Source organism: Bacillus rossius, chromosome 3 (assembly GCF_032445375.1).
Source record: "Bacillus rossius redtenbacheri isolate Brsri chromosome 3, Brsri_v3, whole genome shotgun sequence".
NCBI lineage: Eukaryota > Metazoa > Arthropoda > Insecta > Phasmatodea > Bacillidae > Bacillus > Bacillus rossius.
Window position 1 is genome coordinate 27,378,642 of NC_086332.1, and position 25,744 is coordinate 27,404,385.

At 37.5% G+C, this 25,744-nt stretch overlaps 2 protein-coding genes across 2 annotated transcripts in view; one reads left to right on the forward strand and one right to left on the reverse strand.

Annotated features, from left to right (window-relative positions):
* Positions 1-13,298, forward strand: part of LOC134530425 (uncharacterized) — a 77,804-nt gene extending 64,506 nt beyond the window's left edge. Inside the window, exons 2-4 of the mRNA XM_063365239.1 lie at positions 5,437-5,526; positions 10,064-10,152; positions 11,106-13,298. Of these exons, the coding sequence (XP_063221309.1) occupies positions 5,437-5,526; positions 10,064-10,152; positions 11,106-11,990 (1,064 nt within the window). The 3' untranslated portion in view covers positions 11,991-13,298. The remainder of the gene's footprint in view (positions 1-5,436; positions 5,527-10,063; positions 10,153-11,105) is intronic.
* Positions 13,299-13,473: 175 nt separating this feature from the next.
* LOC134530426 (ES1 protein homolog, mitochondrial-like) lies at positions 13,474-25,627 on the reverse strand. Its single transcript, XM_063365240.1, has 5 exons — positions 25,364-25,627; positions 22,582-22,722; positions 20,910-21,055; positions 19,913-20,156; positions 13,474-16,058 (listed from the first exon to the last, which is right to left on the reverse strand). The coding sequence occupies exons 1-5, from the start codon at positions 25,475-25,477 to the stop codon at positions 15,921-15,923; spliced, it is 783 nt and encodes a 260-aa protein (XP_063221310.1). The 5' UTR covers positions 25,478-25,627; the 3' UTR covers positions 13,474-15,920.
* Positions 25,628-25,744: the final 117 nt, after the last annotated feature.

Consider the following 25,744-nt stretch of genomic DNA (forward strand, 5'->3'; position numbering starts at 1 on the left):
TTTTCCCTGCTCTGAATAGCCAGACTTGACGGTTGACGGCAGTGTTCACTATCACCCCGCTATAGAACTCACACGCACACAAACGGGGCGACTGTGCTGGCGTTGCCATTAGAAACCACTCGAGTAATCGCCAACTAAATTTGGCACAGGGTGCCTGGTAAAGATTTCACTTCCGCGAGGAGAGGAGAAAAAAAAAACCTGTTTCCTGGTTCACGGACCTGTTCAGCAGAACACGAAGCAGAATCCGATTACACTGCCCACACTATCGCCCATGCACGCCGACGGCAAGTATGGTGCGTTCTCCGAGGTCCATCGCTACGTGCTGGAGCAAGACGGCTCTTGCCCAGAGGACTCGGGTTCAGATCCCTGCGCAGCCGTCTCAGCAGGGTTCCCAACTATAGGCAAACAGTTCAGAGTTAGAATTATAGAAAAAAAAAGGTGGAAAAATGCAAGTTGAAATCCAGCACTCTGGTACCACGGCCTTCCCATATTAGCGAATATCCCGGGAATAATAAAAATTAAAAATATAATTACGGAAAATAATATAATTACGGAAATGTACCTGTGAAATATGAAGCTATGTAACCAGCTATAAAACAAGAAAAAACTGTACTGAAATGAAGACTGGAAGAATCTACATATATATATATATATATATATATATATATACACACACACATACACACACACTAAAAACGTTGTAAGCGAACACAATATAAATTATTAATGCTCCAAAATTAAAACAGTTTAAACAAAGTTTGTAAACCATCAACGTTTGTGCAAATTTTTTACTGCTCTAAGTTAATAATATTGTTAAATAATTTTAAATAAAAAAAATGTGTATATTTTATTTCATCATTTGTTCGTGAAACAAATTCTGTCATCCTTCGGCGGGCAGGACCAGCAACTGAATGCGAGCCGCTCGATCGGTACCGGATTACAGAATGTGTCGAATCATAGAATGACGGAGTAAAAACCACCTTTAACTGAAACCTGTGCACAGATTAAATTTTCGCTAAAGTAGCTATACCCAATAGATAAAGACCGGAAAAATTCTCGGATTCATTTCGTGATAGGCTGAAATTCAAACTTGTGTACATTTCTGCTGGTTCTGCTATTGGCTCGCAGTTTAACTGGAACTCACTGGGCCAATGAGAGACTATCGACCAATGAAACGTCGAATCACAAGCTACCCAGTGGAGACGCCTCACAATTTAGTACCCAATGAACACGCGTGTTTACTTGAGAAATGCAGAGGATAATGGAGGCTATCCTAGAGGTCATTGAATCCGCGAATTTTTCCGGTCCCTACCAATAGATTGTTCAGTTGCAGGTGCAAGTTTTTAAACGTGCTGGATTTCATGGCGACTTCTCCCTGAGCTATACTTATATTCAATAAGAGGGAAAATCGAGTTCCTCGGGTTTATTTTTTTTTTGTGCCGAAACGAGCAGCCTCGCCGGGGACTGGCTCGGCGCCGTGCTCACCTTAACACTGGACCGCAGAGAACAGGTTCCCGCGGCTGATTGCCGTGGGAAGTGGACCCGCCCTGGTTCACACACACCCGCTCCTCTTATCGCCACCGGAGCTGCGGCGCGCTGTTTACGACAGCGCTCAGCGCTGACAACGGAAGCCTTCATTTCACAGACGAGAGAGCCACACCCGAAGTTCCCTGAAGTTCATGCTCGCTTTTTTTTTCCCCCGTTCTATCTCATTGTATAAACCGGTGTGGCATTAAATTTTGCGGTCGATTAGGATAGGTTAGCTACATTATAAATACTTTCAAACATTGTGAATGGTTGGTTATATTAGGTAAGTAAAGCTACATTAAAAATACTGTAAAATCATTTTATGGTTGCTTAGCAAATAACTTTTTAATATTGTATCTATCCAGGGCTAGGAAACCGTTTACATGATTTCACAGTATCTTTAATGTAGCTATCCTAACCAAATCAACCTTCCACAATATTTTAAAGTATATTTTAATGTAATTAACCTAATCTAATTGACCATTAGTTATCATGAGTTACAATGAACAAAAAAAAAAAAAACCGACGATGCACGATCGGGCGTTTGGCTCTCTCGTCTGTGAAAAAAGGCTTCCCCGCTGACAACCAGCCCACGCGCGGTGGCGCACCTGAACCAGCCTCGGTGCCTCGGTGGACAGCATTTCCGCATCCTACAAGCCCATCCAGTTTCAATACTGACTGCAGGGCTCGGTCTTTCCAAATATAAGACTGTAAAGTGCGTCATCATACAATTATTATCATTTTCGTACTGGTTAGGTAAGAGCAACCCCTAAAATCTCTGGTTTTTTTTTACTGGAATATGGATTTAAATTTGCTGATATCATAACATTTATTAAAATTTTTCTTAATTGCGACTATAGAAGATTGTTACACAAATTTATTCACAGTAAATAATCCCGATGCACAAAATAGAAGCATGAACCTCGATATCATAATGGTCTTTGCTCGGGTATGGCACTCGCTAACAAACTTGGTGAGGGTTACTGCATCACACCAGAGGCAGACTATAACAACTGAGTGTAATTTCATAACACACTCAGTACATCCCTTATTTTAATTGAATTAATCTATCACCAAATGGATAAATATTACTGGAGCTCGTAATAACGAGAGAATCAAACGCAGTGTGTATGGTGCAACAATAATATTGAGCTCTCATGGAAACATAGTTATACAAGTACGCCACACTACTAATCGTCACTTCACACCCACACAGATTAATCGTGGCTAACTTTAAAAAAAAACGGGGCGAATAATTAATTCATCAATTCAAAATAGTGTACATTCAAACTTTTAATATAGTTATAATATTTATGAATAAAAAAAACGGCGTTTAAAATGACAGGGCCAAACTCTAGATGGTAATGGCGGGAATATTGAATACGCGTGGTCACTCGCCTGAAGCGACGTAGCGTCGGTCAGGAGTGCCAACTCCTCTCCCCAGGAGGCGTCTCCACTCGGTCCGGGACTCGCCAGCCAGGAGGGGAGTTGTGAAGTCGTCGGGTGCCGGCGACGGTTGGTACCGCCGACCCACACCGGTGGCTTCTCGGGGAAGCCTACAACTCACGTAGTTTCGGTTCCCTGCAAGAATTTCCGAAGATTTCCGAAGTTTTGCGTTTTGGTATTAACGCCACTTCAGCCGCTAAATCAGAAGTTTCCAATGAAAACAAGCATGTTGTGACTGACCTAACCTAACCTAACCTAACCCTTCGATTTTTTTAATTTCAATTTTTGAGAGAAATCTGAAGTTGCACGAACGTGGTAGTGAACCGAAACTACCGAAACTACGTGAGTTGTAGGCTACCGGGCTTCTCGAGTCTCAGCAGACGTCACCGTGTCTAACACCCCCCCCCCCCCTCCCCCACACAACAGACATAAGAGTGTGTGTCTATCATGATACTCCAGGAACGACAATACATACACTGACCATACAGCTTTTTATTCGCTCCGATGCCGCTCAGGCCGAGCAACAGTTCATACGTAAGTCACGTATCTCTACATAACACGCGTGAGTGCAATGCCGCAAATGGCACTCTAAAAAGCACCACTCAGTGTATGTCCAGAACCGAATCCTAGGTAGCGAGTGTCCAGTTGACTTAACCGTAAAAGTCGTGTACTTTCTTACGTTTGGCTTTACGTAAGAACAGCCTGGTTACTATTGGTAAATTATGGTAAAGTCCGCGCTAACACAGGACGTCACTGTCCTGCGCCAACTAGCTCGACGACCACAGCCGCAGCAGACGTCACTTAAACCCTCAACGTCCAAACGTCCATAACGCTAAGCTCTGTGCCCACGCTACGGCCAGCCGAGCGACAAAAAGACCAAGTCCCAGCGGAACTTTGAAAAATTTCAGTCACCTGCCTAACTTTCAGGCGTAGCGCACGGGAAGGCGCACCCATTCGAATAAGTAGGTACAAGCAGGGCCGCAACTAGTGGGGGGGGGGGGGGGGCAAGCGGGGCACACGCCCCGGGCGCAAAGCTGTGGGAGCGCCGAAATCGCTTGCATTGTAATTCCTACTAGTGGGTTCATGCATGGAAGTTACAGTAGCACAGAAACTGTTACATGTAGGTACCGAAAATGCTTAAATAGCACCATTTTTCCGTGGGAGGGCCCTCAGACCCCCCGCTTTATTGGTGTGGTATGCGCAAAAAAGAGGGGGGGGGGGGGCATGAATCAATTCATGCCCCGGGTGCCAGAGACTCTAGTTGCTGCCCTGGGTACAAGAGACAGAATGTCACATCATAAGAAGAGTGAAAAGCGGGAGGCGGGGGGGGAGTACCCTAAGTGCACAACACGACGGTTTTGCTAATTTACTTTTAGAAATGTTGACATTCTTTCCAGATAAATTATCTTCGGGTCAGTTTTATAAATGCTTAAAACGATGAAGTTCCGTTGGAATCGCGTATAATTATACATGGAAATAAAATATGTTAAAGTTTTTCTAGTACAAAATCATTAATTAAAATTTATATTGACCTGCATTTTAATTTACACGTTAGTAAAATTTTAATATTCCTATTTCCACTTATGTCCATATTTTAAAAAGGAAACTAGTCAAACAAATAAAATAAAAGTGAAAAAAAAAAAAAACATCGGCGCGGGGCCCTGGTAGTTTATTGCTGGGAATATTCATCATTAATGTTTCAGATTATCTATTTTCCAATACGGAACAACCAAAACACTAAGTTGAAATTTTTTTTAAGTTAAAATCTGCATAACCGTAACGAATGAATGTTGAAAACCATATCCTCAGTTTAAATTTAAGGAAATAAGTGGTGAAGGGGGGGGGGGGGGGGGGCAAACGTCTGCACTAGTGCCCATGGTTGCCATGTTTATTTCATTGCTACCAAGACAATTCAACATTGTCACAAATTATTTCAAATTTAAATATTTTGCCAATAAGCCACTCTATTAATACACCATTCTACAAATTATACTCTAAAGATGTTTGAAAAATTCCTTTTTTTAAATTTAAGTTCTTATGTTTTGCCAATTCCAGTGTTTTGTTTATATTTGAAACTTAATTGTTGATGGTGGCATTCCTCAACAGCACAGCGGAGACCTAAAAGATGTACATAAAGTTCTGCCATTCCCGATTACACCCGAACAATTCACCTTCGCCCAACTTCGGGATTTGTTTTATTTTTGCGCAGGAAAAAATGAATTCAAATATTAGAAGTGGTCGGTTAGGTTAGCTACATTAAAACACTTCAAAACACTATGGACGGTTAGTTAGTTTAGTATAGCTACATTAAAATAAACAGAGAAATATAAATATATATAAATAAACCCGAGGTTGGCCGAAGGTGGATTGTTCGGGTGTAATCGGGCAGGGACAGAACTTGATGGACATGTTACCGCGGACGAGACGTGGCGGCTGCTGACCGGGCGGGTCCCCGTGTTGCAGGCGACGCCGACGGCGGCAACTCCCTGGCGCAGGCGGCCGTGGAGTCTGCGCCGCGCCTCGCCGCCGACTGGTCGCGCGCCGCCGACACCCGTGAGTCAGCCCGCCGCCCCGGCCCCTTCTGCAGCTCGACAAGGGGACGGATCTGGGTCGTTACCACAACGCCCAACGTACAATAACGCCGAATGCCAAATTGACCGTAACGCCGACAGCTAGAAAACTGCTGTGTACCACAACGCCGAAATACAGTAACGCCGAAAAATTGCTGCGTGGTGGGGGGGTTGGGGGGGGGGGGGGAGGCACAGGAGCAAAATGAAAAACAACATTGATGATTTGATACTAATTAGGTTAATGGTATTTAAATTATTGATAATATTGATAGTGATAATGATGGCAATGATGATGATTCCTTGATAATTGTGTCCTAGCACCCCAGGTAATGCCGCGGTGGTGGAAGCACCTGGGGTTTCACGACAGGTTGATTCTGCAAAGGTTCTCCAATGCCTTACACAGTATTTGGAAGTGAAAAACAGCATAACACCCCCTCCTAAAAGCGGGAATAAAATGCACTTGCCTTTGTGGCAGTCCTGCAATGACATTTTTCGGCGTTAATGTATTTTGGTGTTGTGGTACACAGCAGTTTTCTAGCTGTCGGCGTTGTAGTCAATTTGGCATTCGGCGTTATGGTTTTCGGCGTTATTGTACGTTCGGCGTTGTGGTATTTCGGCGTTGTGGTGCGTCCCGTTCGGGTAGTTTCCCGGAACATTCAATCCAGCGCAAAATCAATCCTTTCTTAAAACTTTCACGCTTCCTAATTTAAGTTGGGCCCGGCGGGAAACGACTAAAAGTCGCCCCCGAAACAACCAGTGCCGCCCAAAACCAATGCAGACATAAAGTCCAAGCACCCAAGCTCCGCATGGTAGACTCTTTTCTACTCTTCTATCCAACTCTTCATCCAGAACCCATTCTTCTGTTTCTCGTAACCAACCTGCTTGATATTAATGCATGAAATTTTTGCATCCCGCGTGTAAGTGCCCATGGTTTTTCCTGTGTCTATGCAGGTTTTACCCGGGCCCAACCTAACTAAGCAGTTTAGCCTATATTTAAGAGTGAGGAGAGTTAGTTAGTCATGGCATCAATCGCTGCCATGGCTGGCCATGGCACATGATGCATGCTACGTCACCTGAAATGTTAACACCCTGCATTATTATTAGAGCGTATAGGCTTCGGCCTGAGACACACTTAGTCTCCCTCCCTAACCCGGACCCTTCCCAAACACAATTAGTTTGAACTAAATTAGGAAAAAAAATCCGGAACATTTCACTGTAGCGGCTGCTGCTTCCACAATGCACGGAAACGTAAAAAAATTGCCAACCAATGAGATTGCATTTAAAAGTTATGAAATATTAATTTTTTTTTTAATATATGCAACGAAATCACAGCGACAGAATTTACATAAATAATAAAAATAAACGACAAAGTAATAATATACACTACTAGATATCCATATACATTAACATATTTAGAACACAAACACATGGCTACCACTGCAGCCACTCGGCTTCTAATTGGTCGCACGGAGCAACGTAAACGAGAGTTAAGCATTGTCGAGCCAATCCATACGGGTCCGTCTCGTCTGCGTGCTATTGTAGAAACTACGTTCCATGAGATCCGTCTCCTTTAACTGTATCATTGTAGAATGTGTGTCAGCCCTTTGCCATCGGCGAGCCTGTCTCTCCTGAAGGGAAGGATAGCAACCGAAATGCGTCATTTTCGTTTCAACAGTTTTGTTTTTGGTCGTAACACTTTTAGATCATTTGATTTTATAAATTTGGCTTCCCTAAAGAATAAAACATAATTTAGTGGAATGCTGAAGTTAATAGTGAGTGGCTTTGAAGTCATTGGAGTCAATAATAGAATTATTTTTTGTGAATGATCACAACCAAGGGCACATCCAACTCAAAACAGGACAAGGAGGCGCATTTTTCTGAATACATAATGCAACCTCTTTCATGAGGGAGTAGTGCCCCTAGGTCCATTCAATAACAAATGGAAAAACATTATTTATTTAAAAAAAAAAATGTTTTGAACAATAGTTTGATAGGATTAATTACTCTTTTGACACACACTATGTTATGGTCTTTGAAAATATCAATGTTTGATATCTGCCTGAACAAAGGGTAATCTTCAATATTAAACATAAAAAAAAATTGTTTTGACGTAAAAACTATTTAAACAATACCTATAACTCCTATCTATTCCTAGCTCTCCCCCTCGATTTTATAGTGTGGTCGACTGTTTCTGCTGTAGGGATCACATGGGCTTCACCATAATACAAACTTCAAAAAACTACACAAATTTTTAACAACATCTTGTACACCAAAAGCACTCAAGTTTCACCACTAAGTTTTTAAAATTTTTAAGAGTAAAAATGCTACTCCTATGTCTTATATGCAATGAATACCTAGCAATAAGGGTGTTTGCCAGATTTGTACACTATAAATTAAATGATGCTTAATAAAGCTTTACAAATGGTGAGTGGAAGGTATAAAAAAAAATAGACTGAAGGTTTGGGATGCTGGAAACATGATCAAGGCCGTATCAGCAGTGGAAAAAAAAAACATGTGGTACATGCTTTGCTGTGTCTGAAATGTGTAATGTTGGTCGATCTATTCAAAGTGTCTTCCAATTGCGATCCCACGGAATACAAAGTTAGGACGTGAACCAACATTTCATCCACAATTAGAAGAGAAGCTTGTACAATATCTTTTACTATTGATAAAAAAAAATCATTCAAAGGCTCACACGTTGCATATCAGTTTGCTGTTAGAAATAACATCCCTAATTAATTTTCACTTGTGAATGAATTTATCAGCTCACGAAAATACACGATGAAACACTTTCTAGTGAACGTAAGTTAGTCCGATAGTAGATGATAATATCGGGGATGCCCACCAACATTATCGTCCACCTTCGAGATCACAAAAATTTGTATGTGTTTTTTTTTATTGTAATAATTTACAGGGCCGCTGAGAGAATTTGTGGGCCCCTGGGCAGCTGGGGTAGTAGGCCCCCTTCCTTTTTTTTGCATACCACTACTACGTAGACCTATACCATAAATATATATGGTATCGTAAAATTGCATCCTTCATTTGAACATACATAACGATTTCCTAGTTACGCAAAAAAAAAAAGAGAGAATTTGCATATAGTATCTCAGTGCACTTTTACATTCTTAATCCCATCAAAATAAAAATAATAATAAATTTTGATGTATATATTGATAAAAAAACAAAAAAAATCTTAAATGGTAATCAGAAATTGCATTATTATATGAGTGTTTAAAATACATAAGTATAATATTTTATTCTGAATATAATATTATTGAAATAATGTAAAGTAATAATCAATTTTATGACTTCGAAAACATCAAACACACTGAACCACGTTCATTACATTGAAAAATTTGTAATACATATTAATTATTTATAACGTTCCAGGGACGTCGGAACGTTTTCATTAGTGGGGAGGGGGGGGGGGGGCGAACATATTTATCACACTTACCTCAGTCATAGAGCGGGGGGTCCGGGGGGCCTCCTCCGGAAAAATTTTAAATTTTAGATGCAAAATTGTGCTATTTAATGAGTTTCCGAACCAAAATATTAAATATACCATTCCAAGAATTTGATGACGTAGTATGTATTAAATACTACTCTGACAGTAGATGTAGTACAATTTGAATAAAATACCATCTAGGAATTTTCAATCATTTTACAGTATATTGACAATCATAAATTTGATTTTCTAATCAATGTGATCATCAATGCAACGTTTGTAACTACTGGTTTAGAAAATTACCACTACAACCAAACATTTATTCTGGGAAAAGGAGGGGGGCGAAATGCTACTCTTGCCCCCCCCCCCCCACCATGCATAACAGCACGGGGGCAACTCGTCCCTGCTGCCACCCCCCCCCCCCCTCTTCCGACGTCCCTGTAACGTTCCCATTTCTGCTACTACGCAAGTATTTTGGTGTGAACTGAATGTTACAAGTACCTACTGCTCGGTTAAGTTATTGGTTATCGACTGTAGTTTTAGGAACACACAAAACAATTTTATATATATATATATATATATATGAGTTCAAGATGTTTTAATAGCAGGGGGAAAATGTTTTTCCAGCCATTTATTTTCCACTTCCCAGCCGGGCGCCCGGGCCCCTAAGGCTACCGGGCCCCTGGGCATTTGCCCCTTTTGCCGCCCCCCCTCTCGGCGGCCCTGATAATTTATCATTTTAGTGGTTTACAAGCATACTACAGACAACAATTAATAAATGTTATCTGACTGTCCCACACTTACTCTATTTTAATTAAAAATATATTTAGATTTTTCGAACAAATGCTAGTTCTACAACTGAGTTTCAAGTATGAATATTGCCAGTAGAAATTTGTGGCTTACACAAACTCCACCCAAATTAAATAAGGTATAAACTCCTGAAATATTTCCGAGTTTCATAAATCCTGTGTTAAGTGTACGTGTGCAAGATAAAGAAATGAACCTTTACTCCCTTCCCTGATAATGGCTGAATGCACCCCTGCTCGCACGAGATGCTGACTGACGTGTGTTGCAGCGGGCGACCTGTTGATGGACAACCCCGACAGCCACCCAGACCTCACCGTGGCTCTCACCCGGCAGCACGTCGCGCCCGCTCTCCAACAGGTAGACCCCTCCAGGTGGCAGCACCAGTCAGCTCATTAGCAGCAGGACACCAGTGCAAAATCACACTTAAGCTACTCCATGCTGTTTTTTTTTAAAATCAACCTGATATAGGAAAGAGCAGGGGCGCAACAACGGGGGGGGGGGGGGGGGGGTGAAAGGGTATTTTGCCCCCCTCCCCCTCTGAAACCTTGAAGTGGGGGCAAACGGGGGCAAAGAAAGTGCTGTGTAATCAATTTTTAGATAATAAAACTGCTTAAATAGCACCATTTTCCACCTTGAAATACAAATTTTCCCGGGGGAGGAGCCCCCCCCCCCCCGCTTCAATAGGGGGGATCGATGATTCTTTATAAAAAGGTATATTGCCCCCCCCCCCCCCTGGAAATTTAGTTGTTGCGCCCCTGGGAAAGAGGGCTATGAGATTTCTTCAAAGTATGGTGGAAGTCAATCTAATTGATACCCTCAGCAGATACACTAACAGTGATTGGCTTTGGATAAATTGATGATTAACCATCAAGTCTCTCACAAAATATTTTAAATTTTACACTATGCCGAAGTAATTATATAGGTAGCATTGAAATGTAATTAAATTAAAAGACTGTGTTCATAATCTTGAAAAATATTGTAAGTACTACATTTCAAAAAAACAATGTGCAATAAAGTATAGAAAAATGTATAAAATAACTTCCTAAATTTAGTGCTCAAGTTTGGATATTTTGTTGAAAATTGCCAAATGTAGCTAAATCTCTCTCTCTCTTTTTTTTTTTAAATATTAAATACATGGGAAAGTGAATTGGCAGATCAGAAACTTTTAGAAAATTATTGAAAATCAATTCATTAAAACCAGTTCGGTTGTAGATCTTATCTCAATTTGTAAACTATTATATGCAATGTTCATAGTGCGAAGTAACGTATCAGGTTTGAAGTGCCAACCGGTAACGCTGTGCTGGTTGTAGTTGCTGCAGAGGAGCAGAAGGCAAGCAGAAGTCGAGGCCACAGATGTGTTCCTGGACCGGCACGAAGGTGACCTGGATGACCCCGAGGCCGGCAGCCAGCACTTCTTCCCCTCCTTTGCACCCCTGTTCCAAGCGCCTCCGCCCCTCGGCCATTCCCGCCCCCAGATCCTGTTCCAGGAGCCCAGCCAGCGCCCGTCCATCCTGCGTGCTCAGCACAACCCCTTCCAGCCACTCGTGTTCGGGGCCGGCACCTTCAAGGCCGCTCGCTTCCAGCCGTCCTCGCCCGCCCCCGCGCCCGTGGCGGCCCCCACCGCCGCCGGCAAGGGCATTCTGGGCTCCGGCAACTTCGGCGTCATCCGGGGCGGCACCTTCTACGACGACGCCGACCGGGCGGAGGCCAGCGAGTTCGGCACCGGCGACGTCTACAACCCCTATTACAACGGCCACGGCAGGCCGTCTTTCTACGGCGGGGCCTCCAACCCCAAGCCGCAGCAGAGCAAGGACTTCTTCGCCAACTTCAGGGACTTTGCGGACATCAACACGCCCACCAAGTCGTCCTTCTCCGAGTTCTACGTCGTGTACGTGAACAAGAACGCCAGTCGTCCCGATCCGGACGCAGAGGGTGGCTTGGCCACGATGTTGACGGCAGGTGCGACCAAGCCCAAGAACATCATAGAGCAGCTGAAGATGCTGGACCGGGAGAGCCGGCCGGAGGACGGCGCTCAGAAGAAGAAGAAAGCGGCGACCAAGACGCTCTCCCTCGGGAAACAGAAGCTGGCGCTGTTGCAGCAGGACAAGTACAACAAGCAGCACGGTGGCAAGACGAAGGTGACGGCGGCAACGCAGGCCAAGGACCTGTACGAGCCCCTGCTGGCGCTCAGCTGAGAACTTCCGGCGTTCGCACTGGACAGAGATGAGCACCCACGTGGTCAGGAACCCGTGGACTGCGTTCCTCGCACGACAGAGACATTACAGTTAAAAGCTCTCGTTGCAAAGCCAACAAAGATCATGTGACCGAGGCAATGACCCTGAAAACTTTGTATTTGTTGCTATTTTTTGGTGATGGTACAGAAGTTAAAATGAGGATATGCATCAAATGCAAACAAACTTCATAAATCTAAACTGACATCAAGATAAAACTCACAGATGCAGTATAGTACATATTATGAAAATATTTTGGAGCCCAAACATTAGCTAAATTTTTGACCTTCTCAATGATGATGTAAAGGTACTTATAATTAGAAATACAGTTTTGGCAATATTAATATCTCCTCAACAGTGATGTAGGCTTTACACAGTCTATTCTCATTTTTTATCTCCTGATTACTTTATTGCATTAGGTTTTCTTCATTACTCGGTGACATGATCTCAGCACAGATTCTTGCCAAATACGAACATTCATCTATTGTTAACAAAGCGGTACCTGAACAGTTGAGAGATTCAGTGAAGTACTTTTTTTTGTGTTTCGGACTTGGACATGACACAGCGACTGCTAAGACAGGTTTTTAAGTTTTTGGCAAATAACCCAAAAACCATAATTCCATTAAGTTGTTATGCATGTATTCAATTACAAAAAAAAATTTGCCTTTGACTACTGTCTGCAGATAAGTGATGCCATAAAGGTATACGGTGGGTATTTGTTCAACTTCTGTTTGAAATATTTTTAAGAAAAGCACAGCAGTAATGATCACTTTGTGATGAACAATTAATACTTTAAGAAAGCAAGCACTTGATATTTATAAAAGGTTTGGTCAAGATTAAAGAGTTAATGCATGGTTCTCTGTTCAAAGCAATTTAAAAATGAAAAAAAAATATATATACTGGTACAAAATCCCAAAAGCAAAATACACTTTCGAAACCACTTAAGACATTTGTGAAACATGGTTTGCTGATAAAAACTTCACATAAAACAGAAAATACACACATTTTTCCTTGTAAATGGCACTCATATCATGACATAGTTGATAATGCAACACAAAATATTGGCTTCTGAGGATAATTATTATAATATCCATTTAACAACAGACTACTATACAACTAAAGTAATTTTTGAAATTTGAACTGTTCTGTTTTCAAAATAATTATTTAGACACATTATGATTCAGAGAATCATCACACAGCACCCCCCCTCCCCCCCACAAAAAGCTTTGTTTGTTTGAGCACATAATATATGTGATATGCAAAAAAAATAAATAAGAACAGCAAAAATCACAACCCTCGTGATTTTTATCGACATTTGGCTTAAGGAGACAACTTTTATTCAAAAAATAAGTCATATTTTGATTATGACCATATCACAAAACTAAAAACCAAATATCAAAATATTAAGATTGCTCTTTCGTTGTATTATGTCTAGGAAACAACTAAATAACACTTATGTACATAATTTTATTTACACAAAAATGATATATTCAACATTGTTTCAAAAATAATTTTACAGACAAATTAATTACCATTTTTTAGAAAAAATACTGCAAATTTAGTCATTTTCACTTTAAAAGCATTGTTTCTCGGAATGATATTTTTCACCTACAGGAATTCACGAATCAGGTCCCCACAACCCTTTTACATCATTTTTCTTAACTGAAACACGGAGAATCAAGCAGTAGGTATTTACAAACTCATAATGTACAGTGAAATTTCATTACAATGTATCTGGAAAAACCCACAATTTGAGTGCTTAAAAAGAAAGTACTTTATACTGATTTATTAATAAAATTAAGACATCTTGCTGGAACCTGAAAATATATACTTCAAAGTGAGAAATCCTTTTTAGTGAGGTACTTTATAATGAGGTTTCACAGTAGTTTATCATGAACGTCCTCAAAGCTTCAGCTGGATGGACATGAATACAAACCTGTCACTATGACCGAACATACACTGCAGTATGTTCCACACACACTACCAAAGTTAATTATATCTAATTTTTACTAAAACAAGTTGCAAAATTGAAAGCCTTTTATAAATACACACCAGTCCCACAAAAGTAATTCAACCTCGAGGAGAAAATAAATATTTCCATAAGCTTGACACATGAAAAATTGTCAACTTGCCTCTCAGTAATATTTTAAAGACACACGCCCTAATATTGATCAGACCACTGAGATGAAAAGGTGGTTTGGGGTAAGGGAAAGGGGCAAAATTCTTGAGGTCCAGCTGATTTATCACGATTTTAAGTGAAACTTCTTTGGGCGCAATGAGATTCAAATTTCAAGGCTGAATTTTCACGAATCATTTTCATGAAACATTGTTATGAAACGTTTCTGATGTGAAAAGGACAGAGAATATGTACTTGGCCAAAAAGATCTAAAAAGAGAACTATGCTATGTACATTGCAGGGCTCATTTTCATTTTCCTTAATATGCAAAGATTCGTCCCCTGCATACAAAAAAAAAATAGAACCAAGAAAGATAGATGAACGAAAGAACAAGACAGAGAGTATGCGCTTGTGCTTGTAGAAAATACATATAGGTATCCTATACATTCATATTTTGTTCAGATTTGGTATGTTCCAAATGGCAGAACTGTTTGAAGAAACAGTAAAATGCAAAGTTTTTCTTAATGGTGTATTTCAACAGTGAGTAATATTTACTGTTAATTAATCATTGTTGCTTGATCAATAATTATTGATATCCTGATTAGTTATTTTGGAATAATAATTATGTTAATTCATGTATATTAATTTATTTTTATTTTAATCAAATATCTAATAAATACAAAAAAGATTAGGATTCTTAAATACTTGATAAAGAAATATATGTAAAAGAAACCCATGCGGTGGTATTTTTAAAAAAAGTTTTCTTTCTCTCTGCCCTTTTAGCCCTTACGATATACTTGTGAGTGAAGTTTGAATTGCCAAAAAGGTTTTGCTTCTATCATGTGTACTGAGTTACATATGCTCTTTTTTTTATGCATGGGTTTTTCTTTAGAGTAGGACTAGATTACAAGTATATTGCTAACAGAAAATATTGGAAACCTTACAAGTTATGTATGCAATATGCACAAGTCACATTTTAAGTTATGGCCACTGCAATGTTTAGTCTTAAGATTTTTTTTTTTGATGGTGGAGTTTGAAAAGTGGTACATTAAGTAATGTGGAGAAAGCCCGACAAAACTATTTATTTCCAGACCTTAGCTTCGCTCGATAGCCCTAATAGGCCTAGTAATTTGTGGTCAAGCAAACAGTCTTTTGCATTATCTAGACTAGAAATGCCCAACTTTACTCTTTTTGAAGGCCACATATCAGTTTTGAACCTACTAATCCAAGGTCCTCACACACAGTAATTTATATTATATTGTTCAAACCATTTTTCATAACTTACATGTATTGTACAATGAACAATAAATACACTATGCTGCACATGATTAAGTGACAAGAAATAAATAAAAATTCACAAAAATTTAAAAAAATATAATCTAAAAAGAATGATGTAACAATATCAAAATTAAATAAATTTAAATCATTTTTTTCAGTACTTCTATGAGAATACTGTGGCTTCTGCACATTAGCTGCTCACAATATTTCCTTGTTGGAAGAACCAGATCCGGAAAGAAACTGTACAACACAATCCTGCAATGACAGAAATGTTTGGATGGGTTGCATAATACAAGAGCAAATTACTGAATCACCTTTGTGTGTTGTTGTTATAATATTGTTGTTGACTTTTTTGTACATAAGACACAGTGGTTTGTAAACATTTCAAATATGTAAAACAATATTATGTCTGTATTAAAACCACTGGAAAACTAATCCAATTGTTTCAATCCAAAAAAAAAAGACATCCCGCACCCGGAGTCCCGTCACCACACCTCAGCTCACTTCCTGACCAGCTTGAGGAGTTCTGTAACCAGCAGGCCGATGCCGTCGAATATCTCGTGGAACTGGCCGTCGTACATGAAGGCCGGCGTGGTGACCAGCCGGTTATTGGCATCCACACACACCTCGTTCACTCTCTACAACGAGAAGCAGAGCTGCCGTCATCACATCATCTATACTTACAATGTTTGGGGCTCAATGCACTACTTGAACATTAGAGAGGAGTGAGCCATATGTAGAGACAAGACTATATTGTGAATTGTGATAAAACTGAAATAACACCAAAAAGAATGTTAATACACCACATTACACAGAAATGCAAGTTATATCATGGAATTAAAAAAAAAATTACCAAAAGTTAATTCTAATCAAAAATAACCTTTTAGTTTTTGACATTCATACATCAGAATAACAGAATGATTAATTTAATTTGTTTTATTGTGCATCTCTTATTGAATAAATTTTAATGCTTGTCAATTTATTTTTATTGTTCTGAATGTATCAGTTTCAAACAAATTTATTACAAATTATTTTATCGTTAAATGCAGCATACAAATATTACCACTATTTTGGTGTAGTAACATAATTTACAAAAATTAAAACCATAACACAGAAATCTTCACTTTTAAAAAGAAAATCAGACAAAAAATAAATCATACAATCTTGTCTCTGCAAATACAAAAAGTTTAGCTAGAATCTGTATGGGATTTTATAATTTTCAGATAATAACTCATGGCATCATGGGTAGTTTCTAAAATAGAAAACAAGAAGAATAATTTGCATTTTGGGATAAAGAGTGTTTCCGTCAGCAATGTGTCTCACCTTATAACTTCAAGAATAATGCTATAGAGTTCAGACTAAACTTTTCTATAATCATTATCTATAAGCATGCTGTAACGTAAGGTACACGTCAATACCGTAAGCCACCTAAAAGATTAAAAAATGTAGCTAAATCTTTAATTCAGGTTGGTTTCATAAAATTAGCTTTAATAATCTTTCGGGAAAGCTATTTTAAAAATGGAGCGATGTGGCGCACTGAACTCACATTACTTACTAGAGGCCATGTTGTAGCCAATAGCCTTGGTCTGTGTTTTTATGTTACCTATAAATATTTTTTTTCTGTAGTGTAGTAGAATTGTTTATTCTGTAAAACGATTTTCTCTCTCTAGTACTGTAACCAAACACTTGGCTATGCGTACACAAGATTCTAAAAGTGATCTAAAATAAATAAAATATTATACGTGCTGTGCTAAAACAAGTGTTAGCACAGATGTTATTTAATTATTTTAATTTCCTGAATTTTAGTAATTATTACTTTATAAACAGTATTTTGCTTCGAAATCTAATTCATATCTACGAAACCGAGAACTCTATGACTATTGTTTTTTGAACGTCAACCCAATGCACAGACCCCTCTCAGGACTATTTGTAAACTGAAATAGTTTTAAATTATGAGATGTAACACTATAATTATGCTTTTATTTTAAATCTGTGCTATTTTACACTTATCTTTGCTGACAGCTTCTATTATTACACTGATTTGGGAAAACATTTACATAATCTCAAGCTTATCAAAGTAGCATTTTGTTGATTTAAGAACAATTTAAATGATTAAAAACGAAAGTTTTAGCATCCAATATGGAGTAATGATATGGTATAATGTGGTGTTGAATCCACTGAATTTTATGTGTAAACAAGGATTTGGACAATTAGCAACAATGTGTTTTAGTAAAGTTGTTAAGTGTTTTGATACATAAAACAATGTGATTATCTGCGATACTGTACAGTAAGCAGCAATTTCCGTGCGTACATTGTTCTGCACATTTCGCCTCATGTATTCACATAAGTTACACTAAATAAATAAACAATATTGCTTGTGTATGAATTTCTCGGGAACATAAAACACTGTTAAAACATGACTATCAGCAATAAGACTTATCTAACATGTATATTTTATGAGTGAAACAACAAATTTTGCAACTTTAATTTTTGGTTCTTACACACACTCAGTGGTCCTACTGAAAGTTTCTTGTGACTGCAACAGAGCCTCAGCTAGTCAAAGCGAAAAGATAAAAATATCAGTAAACTATTAACAATGTGTTGTTATTTTCGAAGGCTTATAAACTGGCCTAAATTGAATAAACAATTGCTATTTTAATGTGTCCAACCTATATCTGGCATTTTATCTACAAAAGTAGTACATAGTTCAGCCATAAAATAATTATTGTTTTAGGTATTGTGTATAAAGGTTATATTGTAAATATATCATATTGTAAGCAACTTATAACATGTTTAAAAGAGATCCTTAATAATACACATTTACAGAAAATGATGTGTATGTACATTAATACTGAAACAATGTAATTTATTGTATGTTTTCAAAAAGGACATAAGTATAATGATTTCATTATATCAGTTTTGGTTTGTTTTCTTTATTTGAACACACATTTTGTTTTTCCCTCAAAGAACTATAGCAGTACTCTGACTTATTACAACACACATAGTTATGCTGAACAGTGTGATACAGGGCGCTGTCCAGAAAATGATTTAAAAAATATATATATAAAATAATGTTAAAAAATTAAATAAGTAGTTATTTAAATAAACTATAACTCGGCACAGTCTGCAAAAGTGCCTTAAATAGTGTTGAAAACACAAAACAGTTGGAAAGATTATTTTCATACCGGTAAACAAATAAAATAGTTCTATCAGGTATTGTACCAACGGCAATAGAATGTAAATAAAGGTTTATTTAAAGGCATAGTTTCAGTGCTCTGTACTATCGTTACAGTGCAGTAGAAAACATCCCATGTACTTCAAAATCACATTCAATAGACATCAAAAGTTGTTTATTTATTCATAAAGAAAGTTAAATGAATAATCTAAATTTTCAATGAATAACCCACAATTTCCTGGAAATATAACCACAGAAAACAGTTAACTTCAACAAAAAAATTTAAAAAAATCTGCAGTACTCATGTTTAAGAACATTAATTTATTCCTATCATTGCTGAGCTGTAAATTACTCTAATTTACCATTATTTAAAATCAGTGATTTAGTGACAGAAGAATGGCACAGTCTATTCTATTACAAATGAACACAACACAAAATTCTAGTACACTTATGACTTCAAAGTACAACAATCTCCAGTGATTGCTGTATGTAGCGAGTGACCACCAATCAAGGTTACCACATCAGGCAAGGAGTGGAAGTACAGCCTTAAGGCCCTGCCTGCATGAGTACACAGTGTGCTTATCTTAAGAAAACACCCATGCAATTTATAAAAGGCTCAAGATAATCTAGCGATGTCTGCCTACGAAAAGTATTTAAGGGCGTATTTCATTTTTAAACTGTATTTTTTGGAACGTAAAAAGGGCCAAAAAACGTGTTTCCGAAATCATTTTTTACGCATGAAACGCCCAGTAAAGATTCTTAAAAGCACTCGAGGGACTTGCATTACACCATTATCTTCATTTCTCAGCCATATGTTATGGTTACTGCTCAATTATCAATTATCATCGTTACCCTACGCCTGACGAGAAGACTGCATGCCAGTTCAGAGCCACATGCTTACAGGAGATACCGTGCTAGAAGCACCAGCGAGCATCATGCTTATCATCCCGCCAGGGTGTCCACAAGGAAAAAATATTTCATACCAACTTAAGCGAGAAAAAAGTACTAGATTTGAAAAAAAAGTACTAAATTATAATTTGTTATGGTTATTATGACATTGCAATGCTCTAACTTAAATATATCACACCGAACACACACATACATTCCATAGTTTTTAAAAATAAGTACGCTTCATAATAAAACATATTGGAGTTACTGTAATAATATAATATTAAAGAAAAAAGTACTAGATCTGTACTTGACCACTAAATAACTTATAATAGTACTAGATCTAGTACGAAAGTACTAACTGTGGACACCCTGCATCCCGCCTCACTACCACAGATACACCCCTGACTAGACGGGCAGACCCCTCACCTTGAGCTCGAGGTTGACTCCGAGGGGCCGCACGTTGTCCACGGCTCCAGCGTGGGGCCACTTGTCGCCTGCCTCCGGTCCGCTCGCCCCCAGAGTGAGGGTGCAGCCGGGGATCACCTTGGCCGCCAGCACGGGTGCTATGCACGCCAGCCCTATCGGCTTCTTGCTCGCATGAAACTCCGTCAGCACCCTGCGCACCTCCGGGTGCACTGTGAACTGGGCTCCACTCACTGCAAAGTCACTCCTGAAACACACAACACCGCACCGCTGCCATCCCCCCCAATACCATCATCTCTGTATATACTAGCACGTGCGAGACTGTGATCGGGCGTGTGTACGATTAGCAGTAGGAACGACTGTTTGGTGGAGTGGTAAGTCTTTAATTCGGCATTCTATGGTTCCACACATCATGCAATCCAGCGCCAATGAAGCAGCTCGCATTTAAGATTTTTTCAGGTGAATTCTGGCTGTTGACCTTGGTTACTGCGTTACCAGCGTTTTTAGTTTTCACAGAGTTTATAATTATTATCTGTTTTAATTTCAGTAAAGTTTTTCCTATTTTCTAGAGAGTTACATATTGCATCTCTACATCTTACTGAAATAACACTCTTTATGTAATATTTATTCCCATAAAGAAGCTTATTACAACTTGTTTTAAATGCGATTTTTTTTGTATTCTCATTAAAACTACATTGTCGTTAAATAAACCGTCACTGCAATGGTATTGAAAATGCCGTATTTAAGAACTTTCTCTGTAGTATGGGTGAATGTGTGAAAAAAACCATGTAAAGATTAAATTGTGTATGTCAGAGAATATTGTCAAAGTATGAGAGATTACACAGCATGTATGACTACTCGTGGGCTTATAGACATGAATGTTGATAAGAGTGGTTGTTATAATGCCGTAATGTTTGTGCGAGACAATGTTTGCACGTGCGGGAGCTGGAGAGAGTCATGACGGCAACCCCGGGAAACCGGGGCAATGCTGGCGCCTCACAAGTTCTTGGCTGCGCCGAAGCCTCCCGGGAACAGCACAGCGTCCGCAGCTGCAGCCGACAGAGCGGACAGGGGCTGGACGGCCCCTCGGGCGATCCTCGCAGACTCCACCAGCACGTTCCTCGTCTGTCCTTCGGCCGGACTGCCCTGCAACACAGAGGATGTCCTTGTTCTTGGGTTTCCACGCCTTCACACATTTACAGCCATTTCCATTTCACCATGTAGTGACGTGTGACAATTGTGTTTATCAAAAACACATATTAAAAAAAATAGTTTCTGCAAATTTATACCTACTTTGCTAGTTCAAAGATTAAAAAATTTGTTCTTAATGAAAATACAAGAAAAGAAAAAGAAAAAAATTGGTAGAAATTCATAATTTGCAATAATACACACTAATAATCACTTAGTGAACAATTTAAAAGAGAGGATGAAAATAATTTTACTTTTTAAAATCAAATGGCTTTTTATTTGAAAAATAAAATACTGCAGCTAATTTTTTTTTTTTTTTTTTTTTTTCATTTATTGAAATAGTACTTTTGTGTAGTTACAAGGTACAAGCAAATTTTATTTTTAAGTTATTAATATTTTTAAATATAATATTTGGTTTAGAATGGGATATTAATATTATTATAAAAATAAACATTTCTGTAACAGATGAAGAAATAATGGCATATATTTGATGATTACATTTTTTGAATGGATTAAATAGCACTAATTATTGATCAAACTAGTCCATCTGATATAAATGTAAAAAAATGTTAAAACTTTTTAGAATTTAAATTTTGGTTTAACATTGGATAAACAGGCCAGAACAATTTTTAGTGAACAAAGAGTAGGGAAGAAATAAATTAAGACAATACCTAACAATATTTTCTGAACACTAAAGATGGAAAGTCAAAAGTGAAATCTGTAGGTACTACATTTAAATGACTAATGTTAAATCTGTTGTTTCCTTAATATTGATAAAATACCTACCTTTCCACAAAACATCAAATTCCATGACAAGAACCAAAGGGACTATGAATCTTTAGAAAATAACATACTTGAAATGTTTCTATAGGCACTTATGAAAACCTAACTTGTTTGGTTAACTCAGTTTAATATGGCAACTATTTGATCAAGCATAGTGGGTTACATGTTTATTTTCAGAACCATAATAGGTATTCTTTATTTCAAATTATGGAATGGGGGCAGTGAAAATTTCAGTGCTAACGTTATACAAAATTTTAATTCTGGATGGTTTTTAGCATTAAAAATTGTTGTGTATCAGAAAATAATAACAATCAATCAATTCTAACATTTATCATGAATAAAAATATATTAATTACATATTTTATTTATTTATTTATTTATTTAAATTTGTTACATGCCCACCGACTGACAATTCATTTTATTTTCAAAGTACATGTATTATTACATCAAATGATTCCCAGGAGCTCACCAAACAAATAACAGCTTCTACTTTAGTTATTAGGCCTTACTACATTTGTTTACTATCCCTCCAACTCACTTTGTTGTTGTTATCTGCTTTACTCAATTTACCCAACAATCCAATTTCGAAAACAGGTAAACTAGTTGTGGTTGTGTTTCGGAACGGATCATCAAAATTAACGTGGCAAGTTGTCGAAAAGCCCCACACATGGACCCCTTGCGGAGCGACAAGCAACACCCACCTTCAGGTGGTCCACCACGTGCATCTGGTCCACGTCTGGAGCGTAGCAGAGGGGCTGGGCCCCAGCCCTGGTCAGGTGGACCAACATGGCAGACGCCTCGTGTATTTCCGAGCCATCGTACACCCCACTGCCTGAGAGCACCTGGAACCACGGTCATGTATTGCGTTCAAATCAAACGTGCAGTATCCCTGCAGCAACACAAACCCATGGCATGTATGATACAAAATACAACATATTTGTGAACGTCTGGAACGTGCAGAAGAGTTCTCTGTTTCCAACTGCATGTATAACAACTTGAAAAAAAATGACATATATAATAATTATGATCTAAGTCAAATAAAAAGGATTTTTTTAAATCTACTATTATAATTCTTTCTTATTTCACAATTTCATTCATGTGCAGGATCTTCCGACATACTGAACTAAAACATCAAGCATCATGTACCACATGATCAAGCCAATAGGATCATGCTATCAGGATCTTCCAACGTACTGAACTAAAACAGCAAGCATCATGTACCACAGGATCAAGCCAACAGGATCATGCCATCAGGAACAATTAAACCTTCAGGATCCGGGGATAAACTTGGATACATGAAACATCAGCCATAACGAACACAGAATATACAAAGGCAGTAATCAAATAATTCCCTGGAAAAACTGCAAAACTTGATGTGTCAGCTACTTCAGTGCACAGCACGTATTCCTCACAGAAACTGAACGACGTTACCAATTCAATTCAAATTTTAGGCTCCCATTAGACTCGTTCTTTACGACATGAATAAAAATAGTACATACTTTAAATGCAATGTAACAAAACAAATATTTTGTAATACAATTACTTATTCTAATAAAACAAATAACATGAAATTGAAGCATTAAGAATTCTCTACAATTGCAATACAGTGGTTATTTGAACTTATTTCATTATTATAACATCTAAATTGACTGCAGTTCTCTCTAAAAAAAAAATACCCAGACAGGTAAACAATTAATCTCGGGGACAGCATGAATACGCACGTATTATAATGTAAGTTGAAAACTTTTTTTTTTAATAAACCAGTATGAATTAAGAAAACTTCATTTCAGGGTTAATTCAGGAACATCTTAAGTATCTTATATTTTGTTGCTGGAATATTTGCTGATTTATCTAAGGCTTTCGATTGTATGGACCATGATATACTGATTCATAAAATGAAAAATTACGGTATTACAAAAACATCATTGGAAATGTTTAACTCATATTTGACTAACAGAACTCAGCTTGTTTGTGTTACTCAATATAATGAAAAAAATCATTTTATAGAATATAAATCACATATTTGTAATATAAAAATTGGTGCTCCTCAAGGTTCTGTACTAGGTCCTTTATTATTTTTACTGTACGTTAACGACATCCCAAACTGCCTAACATCTGGCACACCCACTATGTTTGCAGATGAAACTTCCATAATTCTGTGTGATAGGAATATAGAGATACTCCATTCTAATGTAAATATTACTCTACAAGAGATGGATAACTGGTTTAGAATTAATAAATTAACACTTAATATACATAAATCTTCACTGGTTTTTTTCTTAACTCCCCATTAATGAAAAAAGTACCTGTGACTCCAATAAAATTAAAAAATGACATTTTTCCTATAAATGATAATATTAAATTACTTGGATTAGCAATAGACAATAATTTGTCTTGGAAAACACATATCATAAATTTATGTAGCAGACTAAGCTCATTATGTTATGCTTTTAATGCTCTTAGGAAAACATGTACTCATGATACAGTAAGAACAATGTATTTTGCTAATGTTAATTCTATTATCAGCTATGGGGTTATATTTTGAGGGGCATCTAGCTATTGGAAAAATGTATTCATTTTGCAAAAAAAAATTATACGGATAATTCAAAACGTTAAATCTTCAATTACATGTAAACCCCATTTTGAATACCTAAAAATTCTTACAGTATATATCAAACAATAATTTTTGGGTTAACAAACATTAAGTTTCCCCATAATTATGATATCCACTTTTATAACACTCGAAAAAAGGCTGATATATATTTTAAATCTCATCGAACAACATTATATGAAAAGAATCCTTATTTTTCAGCAGCAAAATTAATAAACAAACTTCCTAAAGATCTTCAATTATCTTTTAAAATAAATAAATTTCCAGTTTTCAAAGAAAGTTTAAAACAATTTCTTATAAAGATAGCTTATTACAGTGTGGATGAATACCTAATATCTTCTCATAATTGTGATTAATGTATAGATACTTATTAATTGTCTTGTCAATTTTATTATTTTATTGTGTATTTTTGTTTTATATTTATTAGCTTTTACGTAATATGTCCTTTTTATACTTTGTGTGATGTTTATTATAGTGTTTGTAATGATTTATATATCTTTTATAATATTGTAATCAATTGACAACTCCTATTTCACTTTGTGAGTGTATAAAACAGGAAGATAATAAATAAATAAATAAAAATAAAAATATGGAAAACATATATTCCTATTTCTTGCAGGTAAACAATGATTGGCGGTGGCAGCATAAAAAGCACAGGTATTGTAATGTAAGATATAAAAATTTAATTTTTTAACAAACTAGTTGGAATTACTAAACCATCCCTTCGGAGTAAATTTAGGGGCGTGTGTAGTGTGAGCAAACCATGTTTTCCGATTTTTTTTCTACCCGTTCTAAAAAACCGTGATATCCGAGTAATACCCAATTTTTTTTTGTATTGCTTCTATAAACACATAATTATTAATAATACATACCACCGCAACTTTGGAAGCGGTGGGATACGCGTTTGAGAAAAAGGCTGCAAAGTTTCGAAGAGCACTATTGCCAATTATTATTTTTACGACTCGTAACGACTGTTGTCCGAACATTGTCTTCACTTTTATTTGACGAAACTTGATAAATACGAACTAATACAGTTAAAAACCAAAATTGCACAGTTTTTTTTGGTTGGCAATATTCTAGGTTATCACGAAATCAAGTCAGAGAAACAATCAAAATAAATATTGGGTAGGTTCCGTTCTTAGGAAAGCAAAACTTTACTAATACTGGACCAAGGTGTATATAATTGCGTGCTGGACCAGTAATAAGTAGTATCGAGCCGAATTCTCATTTTTTCTATGAGCTGCTCAAATAAT

Excerpts from the sequence above, each read along its gene's own strand:
- LOC134530426 (XM_063365240.1), bottom strand. The coding sequence starts at position 25,477 with ATGTTCGGACAACAGTCGTTACGAGTCGTAAAAATAATAATTGGCAAT. Across the intron at positions 22,723-25,363 it reads CCGCTTCCAAAGTTGCGGTG|GTGCTCTCAGGCAGTGGGGT; the intron begins GTATGTATTATT and ends CCGTGGTTCCAG. Across the intron at positions 16,059-19,912 it reads GAGTCAACCTCGAGCTCAAG|AGAGTGAACGAGGTGTGTGT; the intron begins GTGAGGGGTCTG and ends TTCTCGTTGTAG.